Raw genomic sequence first — 9,131 nt, 5'->3', positions numbered from 1 at the left:
CCGGACAATGTTGTTACTGACTACTTGTCTTGAACATTCAGGCATTGACTAAAGACACCAGTTATGAATTGTGGCTGTACAAGGAAATACTTTATCCGATTTATTTCAACCTGTCTTTCATTGTGTCCTCCGTAGGGCGTCTCTCTGTGAGTGTACAGCACGACCTATTAGATTATAACGATCCATATCCAGCTACTACTCCGTCCGCCAGGGGCGCTACATATCGGTCTGCGAGATCTTCATCATGATTGGATAACGACCATTTGAATTTTCAACATGCTGAAGCGGACACGCGACCGTAGAAGTTACCTGCAGATCTACCCTGCGGCATGTGCAGCATGTCGCCACATAATAGGCTAACACACCTTGCATGCAAATTTACCCCAATCGCCTTGTTTTTTCTTTTTTTTATGACCGTAGCAGACGACAGCAACAGCTCCCATGAAACTGCGTAGAATGATGATGATAATCAGTTGACAGCTTTAGCAAGGACACACCTCTCGTCGGACATGCTCCCCTTCTACAAAAGTCCCAATCTAAGCTGAAGAACAAGGTGTCGTGGCAATTCAAGAATCAATAATCCGGCCGAAGCGCAGCGCCACCGCGAGCTTCCAAATGCAGCGCTGGGAAGGGGTGCAAGTGGTGGTGGTGTACGGTTACCATCTTTGCTCTTATTTATTTATTTATTTCCATACACCTCAAGGGCCCAGAGGGCATTACATGAGGGGGGTGGGCCAGGCAACATGTACATACTAAACAACAAGTGTACAACAAGAAAAAGAAGAAAAAGAGGAACTGGAGGGAAATAACACGAAAAAATTCTGTACAAAATACAAAAATGTTTATGACACAGCGAAGTGACGCTGTAATGCAATGCGGAACTGATGGGGGTCGATGACATTGACAGTGTCCTGAGGTAAGTTGTTCCAGTCGATGATAGTATTAGGAAAGAATGATTTACTGAAAGAAGTGGTGCGAGACCGAATACGGGAAACCTTGTAAGAATGATCGAGTCGAGCTGAAATGCGAGTAGGAGGTAATATGTAATGGGGGCGTAACGAGTTCGAGCGATAAATGTGGTTGAAGAGACAGAGACGAGAAATCCGTCGACGATGAGAGAGGTCAGCTAGCTGAAGACGTTGCTTTATCTGGGATACACTAGAGAAAGGAGAATAATCAGATGTAATGAATCGGGCAGCCCGGTTTTGAATTTTTTCGATTTCAGTGATTAAACATTTATTATGCGGATCCCAGATAGCGGACGCGTACTCCAGTTGAGGCCGCACTAATGTGGTGTAGGCGAGGAGTTTTACATTAGATGGTGATGACTTTAGGTTCCTACGCAAGTAACCTAGAGTTCGATTGGCTTTTCGAGACACTGCCTGGATATGCTCTACCCACGAGAGATTCGATTGAAGGTGAACACCAAGGTATTTATATGAAGAGGAACATGGAATAGGGCGCCCGTTGATGGAATATGTGCGCAAGGACGGTGATGTAATGCGGCGAAAACAGACATGAGCACATTTATCAATATTTAATGACATTAGCCATTTTTCACACCAGTTATGGACTAAGGTTAGGTCTTTTTGTAGGGCGATTTGGTCAGTATCAGAGGATATTACACGGTATAAGACGCAATCATCAGCGAACAAGCGAATAGAACTAGAAATAGAAGCAGGTAAATCATTTATGTATATGAGGAACAGAAGGGGGCCGAAGACGGAACCCTGGGGAATACCAGAAGTGACAGGGTAGAAATCGGAAGAGAACTGGCTAACAGTGACACGCTGTGAACGGGATGTGAGAAACGCGGATATCCAGGAGAGAATAGTAGGGTCAATGTTTAGATGGGATAGTTTTAATAAAAGGCGCTTGTGTGAAACTCTGTCAAAAGCTTTAGAAAAGTCGAGAAAGATGGCGTCGAGTTGAAGGCGATTGTCAAGAGCTTGATGAATATCATGGACGAATACAGAAAGTTGCGTCTCACATGAGTGACCCTTACGAAAACCGTGTTGCTGTGGGAAAATTAGGGAATTTGCCTCCAAGTACTTAATTATGTTAGAATGAATGACGTGTTCCAATATTTTAGATGGAATGCTTGTAAGGGATATCGGACGGTAGTTTTGAGGGGAATGTCTGTCGCCCGATTTATAAAGCGGTATAACATTAGCAGTGCGCCAGTCATGAGGGACGTAACCATGGTCTAGCGACTGCTGGAATATAATAGACAAAAAAAGGCTCGACAGTTGCTTCGTACCTTTTAAGATTTTAGAGTTTATGTTGTCGAGACCACACGATGACGAATTTTTAAGTGACTCAATTACTTTCACAATGCCAGACGGGGAGATAGCAATTGAACCCATCGGTTCGGTATTTACCCTAGAAAGAGATGGTAGGTCGTTTGTGTATTCAGAAGTAAACACGCTGGCGAAGAATTTGTTGAATATATTCGGGCATGCATTTTCAGGGATCTTGTTGCCGCGATCGTCTGTCAAGGATGCTTCGGGGGTATGCCTAGGATTTATCGCGTGCCAGAACTTTTTGGGGTCAGTGTTGATGAACGTAGCTAGGTCTTGACCATAAAATTTTTCTTTGGATTGACGAACAGCTTTCTTGTATGCACATGCACAAGAGTTATACTTTTCCCAAGCAGCATCAGTATTTAGGAAGTTGGCCCGTCTGAAAAGCCGCTTCTTTTTATTTAACAAGGACCTAATGGTACGGTTGAACCAAGGAGCTGTCGACGAAACGACTATGGTAAGAAGTGGGATGTGTTTCTCGACTAGCTCAGTGATTTTGTCTTTGAAAAGAGACCAGTTGTCCTCTACGGACCGAGTGGAAAAGGTAGAGACAAAGTAATCCAGGTAGTTTGACAAACCTTCGTTTATGGCTGGAAAGTCAGCTCTGTTGTAGTTGCGTATAACTTTTTTTCTTAGTTGTCGCTTAGGCAACGTGACCGACACTAAGAAATGGATAACCTGGTGATCACTGAGAGGACCAAGTGAAGTGATGTCAGCAATTGTGTCGGGATGATTTGTCAGGATTAAGTCGAGAGTGGTCGATGATGATGATGAAATTCTAGTAGGAAAAGTAACCATTTGCTCTTTCTCTAACTGCTGTTCCAAAGATTGTTGAAGAAAGAAGGGGGACCTTTTGCTTGCTTCTTGGTAGCGCATGCTTGGTCTGACTTTGATGCATGATACTTCTTTTTAGAATTTCCATTTCGAGCAGGTCCTTGTATAAGAGTGGTGATAAGCTCGTAATACTCGCACAGTGGTTAGCTCCAGTGCACTCTCTTCCTTTCTTTCTTTTTTCTTTTTTTGTGGTCTTGTTGGCTGCAGCTTGCGCAATAGGGAGAGCCACGGCATGCATCGATTTCTGCTGGACGTTACGCTGCTTACGTTACATAGGGCACTTCTCGAGACCGTAAGTAATACCGCCTTAACTATTCCTTTCACTCGGACCGAAGTAGCTGCGTGTGAAAGAGTCAGGAGTTCGGCAGTCGTAGAGGTTATCGGGTATCGAGCTGATCTCCATTGCCAAGCCACGTTCAATGAAGAGTTGTAGTATGTGTAGCGCTTCTATTACGGTCGTCGGACCCATCTGTGAATATCAAAGTATGCGACTGTCCTAAAGTATAGATGTCAGATATCAGGTACCCTGTCGCCTTTCGGGCTACCGTGGGGTTAGGCTCTGTCTTTTTTCACCGCATCGTAGTGGTGGTGGTGTAAATGCTGAGAGAGCTCGTCATTGTCTGCCTCACACAACACAAATGGGCAGCGTCACGACTCGGAAGTGAGGGTCCTGGGCAGACTTTTAAGGGAACTGCACCGACACAGGTCTGATAGTACAGCCGTTGCCGCCGTGGTGGTGCCGATGGTGAAACTATCGCCGCCGTCGGCCTCACAGAGGTGTGCAACGTCACGACTGACGCCCTGTGCAATGTGCATCGAGGGGCCGGCTACTAAGGGAACTTTGCCGACATATATCTGAAAGCGTCTGACCGCCGCCGCCACCGTGTGTGTGTGGGAGAGGGAGGGGGGGGGGGTTGTCGAAGTTTGCCGTTGTTGGCCGCACTCAAGTGGGCATCGTCACGACTATGGCAAAAAAAAAAAAAGTGGGGAGGAGAGGAGAGCTGACGGTTTCAGAGTGGCGCATAGGCAGGATGAACGATATTGATGGGACGGAGGTGCACTGTAGATGGGAGGTGCACTAGACGTCACGACTGACGCCCTGGGGAAATCCAGAACCACCACCCCGGAGCAACAAAAGCCGCTCCAAGTCGACCATTGGGATTCCCCGTTTATATAGTTTCCGTGGTGGAAAAGGACGAAGATTCACAGCCTCACGCGCTCTAATGCCACAGTAGCCGCAGTTCCCAGAGAAACAAATATGGCTCACTTCTATTCACTTTATGTGCTTTGCCTGCTGACTTTCAGCTTTGCGTATGGAAGGTACACGGACGAAAAGTTTGCGAAGACCCACCGTGAGATTTCGGAATGGCTACGCCGGTACATATCTGCGGAAAAGCAACGTCTCGGTACCATTCGTAAAAGACTCGAAGTGTTCGAAGCAGCCGTAAAAGCAGCCGAAGGCGTCGACCCAGAGGAGTACCTCGGTCTTCCCATGAACGCCTTCTTGCTGATCAAGAGGTTGGCCAAGGATTTCAAGGAAATCGTTGAGATAGCGAAGGACGAAACGAACTCGAAGCTGCTCTTGGAAATGAGACCCGACGGTAAGAGAGGACGAAAGCTAAGGTTCCCAACAAGAAAAGATGTCCTCGAAGCCTCGCGGAACGTGTTGAACTACCAGAAAGAAAACGGCCTGACGGCCGCGCAGGTCGCTGATGGCATTGGAGCCAATGAAACAGATTTGCAAACGCAGCTGTCGGCGAGGGACTGTTATGAGATAAGCATAGCAGCGAAAAGGGTCGGTGAAATCGAGCAAGCCAGAGAGTGGATGCAAGTGGCTGAATCACGTACGGGGGATGCGACGATGGACAGCGTTGTCGTAAATGAGTACCTGGCAATTTTTGCTTTCGAGCTCGGGGACACTGAAAATGCCATGGCGTTTACGCAGAAGGTTGTTGCAATGGATCCAAGAAACGTCAGGGGAATTCTGAACCTAGAATTTTATGAACAAGTCGCCACGAAGCCGTACGGGGTTGGGTATAAGAGACCCGAGAACAGAGAGTTTCAAGATTTTGTTCAGGACACGATTTCTTTCAAGCCTTATTGTCGCAGAATATCGTACAGACATAACGTACGATTTCCTGGCAATGTTTACGTTGAAACAATTCGGGAAGAACCTCCAGTTTTGCTGTACAGAAACTTTTTGGGCGAAAGTGAAGCCTTGTTTCTTCAGGAAGCGTTTCAGTTTGGGAGTATAGAACTTGGCAGTGGCGGTGAGAACATTTCCCCTGGTTCAAAGAGCGCAGCGATGCTTCAGGAGCTATCTGGCAGGATTGAAGGTGTAACCGGGTTGGCATTAAATGATGAGCAGGCACCCTGGAGAATAATTAGGACAGACTGCCAGTATGGGACGTTGCTTAGTCCAGGTCAATACTTGAAGAGGAAGCCCTTGGCGACGTGGTGGACCTTCTTGTCCGAATCTCAGTTCCTCGTGGATCAGGACAACGGAACACAGCTGTTCATGGGACAATCGATTTTGCGGTAAGAAGTGTACATCACCATCGCTTGCTATTTGTCGAGGGAAGGGCCTCAGGACAAGAGCCGCCGATATTTCAAGCAGAGCCCGTTTTTCTTCTGGGCACCGTCGTTATTATTAGCATGATATTTAAAGGGTCAGGAAAGAGATGTTAAAGGGCTCATGGGTGTTATGGGTCAACCGCATGCGCGGGTCTGGATAATCCAAGCAGACTTTTACACGACTGAGGTGAAGAAGCTGCGTCCTTGGGGTGATTTGTTGTGGCGCGAATCTGGGTAAGGTGAATGGATGTCTCCACACAAAGATGTAAAGATGCATTCATTCATCGAGCCCACTCCCACACCGCAACCAAGCGCCTCAAGGACTCAGGTTTGTTCACCTCAGTCGTGCAAAAGTTCATTTGGATTTTTCCCACCAACGCATGCTGTTGACCTGCAATACCATGAACCCTTTAGCACGTCCTCCCTATCCCTTTAAATACAGTGCCAGTGATGTAGAAAGGTCTCTGTTCGAAATATCGGCGGTGCTCGCCACAAAACTCTTCCCTCAACGGTTCACTGGGATTTCTACATTTCATTACTTATGTATGCTTATATCGGTCATAGCAGGATGGCTGCGTGATTTCCTTATGGAAGAACAAAAATGCCAGTTGCAGCAGAAGTAATGTCGCTTTGCTGTTATGTTTATTTTCCTAGAGATGTCATTTCGGCGCCTTAAAGCGTTTGCATTCTTGTGCACTATTTACACGTTGCCGGAATCAGCTTTCCTGCTTCTTATTGCGCACTTTATCATTAGGAGGAGGAATGTGAGTGCGATGTTGCGATAGGTGGCGAGACAGAGAAAAGTGCCATCATCATCCTGATAATACGTTCCTAGCTATGAATTTCACAAGCGGTGCCGTCGATGCACCATACTTCTGAGCTAATACGTTCACTTTCATGCATTGTGAAACTTTCTGGTACTTAAAATTGCAGAGTGCATTTGCGATGCTTGTCATCTCGATTCATTTTGTTTTACATCCGAATTTTCGAATGTCGTTTTTCATAATTTTGATTCTCTGCAGACAACCCGTGGCGGTATTCTGGTAGTCAAATAGAGGGTTTTTTGGCAGGTGACCTGATAGGGCAGGTCCACATGTATTTTGTTGACGGGAATCAGATTCAGATCAGACATTTCGAACCGAGTACTTCCGATTCCATCAAGCGACTTCGTTTAATAATGCAAATGTGTAGCTGGCAGTAGTGAGGCCTAAAGCGAGATTCTGGTCAGATCACAGACCATAGCTCATAACACGCTGACTCGCGCTTCGTTGTAATTCTCAGATCTACCGCGCAAAACATTTCAAATTCGCAGCCAATTACATGTAATTGAATTTCACACCAACAGCTTTCGCTGTCGTGACATTACTTCCAATCCAAAGCCACCGATTTGAGACAAAACTTCCGCATTCTCCACCAAGGCAGCATCCTTGAGTTTGAGGGACGAAGGGACACGAAAGACACAAACGAAACTACACAGGAGACTCATAAATATCTTCATGAGTCTCCTCATGACTCTCCTGTGTCGTTTCCTTTCTGTCTCCCATGTCCCTTCGTCCGCCAAACTCAAGGATGACTGCCTTCGTCGATTTCACACCAGCTCGGCTGCCTCCTCTTACGTTGTTCATCTATGCTTCCCCATGGTTTTGCTGTATCTCAAAACAGTCCTGAAACAGCGAAATCGAGGCCGGAAGCGGACACATCGTTCGTTTTTCCTCTTTATTAAAAAACAACCACGTTTAGCTGGATGGCATTTAGCACATGTCGCTTAGAAGTATCTCACAGCCGAATAAAACTCTAGCCTCAGAATCAATCAACGGCTACAGATAGTCCCATTTAGATCCTCCCTAGGAGTCCTCATTCCTGAAGAGCTTGTTCTAGCCCAGAGAGACGAGAGAATGTGGTCTTTCTGGGATACCGCAAGCGCTTCGAATGAATTGTCATCAGCTATACCCCGCCCTATTCCGTTAGTTCCACCCTCCTGTTCTGTCCTGTCCCATGGTCCCATGGACGTAGGCGCCACTAGGATTTTTTCTCTAAAGGGGGGGCGGCAGAATGTTTGGCGTGGTGGCGCGTCAACTGCACCCGCAACTATGTTGTCTTGGCTAAGAAACCCTACACTCTTAGAAATGAACTTCACCACATATCACGCTCCTAGCCAATCATCATCCCGAATGACAGCGTTCTCGTCCCTGATTTGTTGAAAACCTATAATAAACCTATAATAAAACCTATATAATAAACCTCACAAAATAAGCTCCACCTCCCGTTTTCAACATTGTCATTCGGGATGATGGTTGGCTAGGAGCGTGCTGTGTGGTGAAGTTCATTTTTATGAGTGTACGTTGCTGGAAGCCGAGGGGGGGGCAATGGGCGGAATGCCCCCCCCCCCCCGCCCATTGCCCTCCCGCCCCCGTGACGGCGCCCATGCCCATGAACGTCATCCAGACTTCTGCGTTTGGTTGCGGTCTCAGCCACAACTACACGTTTATGACGCACTATATTATTTGGTGCGTGTGCCCATTATTGAAGACAACGGGCATGACATTGGAAACCTTTCTGTTCCAGGTACCACGTGGGGATGAACGGACACCGTGAGTCCGAAATGATTCAATACAATTGCAGTGGAAACAGTGTCATCCTCGCTAAGCGCATCATGCTCGAAGGTCAGCAACAGTTCTATTCACGTCCCATCAAGGCAGGGTCCTTCGTCGACGATGCAGTGGACAGCCTTTTAAAAATGCCCAGCGCTGCATGGAACATGACCATAGGACTAGTCATGTGATATCGTTATTCGTACGTCATGCAGAATGTTTTTGTGCAAACAGTTCCACTTTTCGCTTTGTTAGTGTGCTGACTGGTCAACTGGAATTGAACGTTCTTGTGTCGTTATGCGCTGAACGCAATCGCTATGGCTTTTACAAATTACCGTGTAATGGGCGACATTGAAGCGCTCTTGCGAGGCCTCCGAAAGGAAGCAAACTGTGAACTACAGCTGGGACGTCGAGGGCGGTGAAACAGCACCGCTATTTTTTTTAGAGCGGTAGGGGGATGAGTGATCTTTATGGGCGTTACTATAGTGATAGGTTTCTTTGCTCACATTCCCTTCGTGATATACAAAACCGTACGCTTTGCTGTAATAAAGGTCCAAGCCAGTCCAAGGCCCAAGTCAGTGTAGCGTACCGCTACAGTAGGACGACACGATTCGTGCGGCGGAGGAACAAAATGATTTCATTCAAGCGCCACCGGGCACACGCAGTTGGCGTTTGCAGCTTCCAGCGTCGTCTTCGGACGCACCACACAGTACCCGAAGTTGTCTATTCTGCATTTTGTGGAATATTTTTTCGAATTTGCTAAGTTGAAAAATTTTAGAATGTTTAGGAAAAATTTAAAACACGAACTGTTGTGCAGCTACAAACTTTA

At 46.7% G+C, this 9,131-nt stretch overlaps 1 protein-coding gene across 1 annotated transcript; it reads left to right on the top strand.

The window, feature by feature from the left end:
• Positions 1-4,333: 4,333 nt before the first annotated feature.
• LOC135399676 (prolyl 4-hydroxylase subunit alpha-1-like) lies at positions 4,334-8,864 on the top strand. Its single transcript, XM_064631410.1, has 2 exons — positions 4,334-5,675; positions 8,277-8,864. Exons 1-2 carry the CDS (start codon positions 4,396-4,398, stop codon positions 8,491-8,493), a joined length of 1,497 nt encoding a protein of 498 aa, XP_064487480.1. The 5' UTR covers positions 4,334-4,395; the 3' UTR covers positions 8,494-8,864.
• Positions 8,865-9,131: the final 267 nt, after the last annotated feature.

This window comes from Ornithodoros turicata, chromosome 7, assembly GCF_037126465.1.
Source record: "Ornithodoros turicata isolate Travis chromosome 7, ASM3712646v1, whole genome shotgun sequence".
In the NCBI taxonomy this organism is placed as follows: Eukaryota; Metazoa; Arthropoda; class Arachnida; order Ixodida; family Argasidae; genus Ornithodoros; species Ornithodoros turicata.
This window is presented reverse-complemented; position numbering and strand designations above follow the sequence as displayed.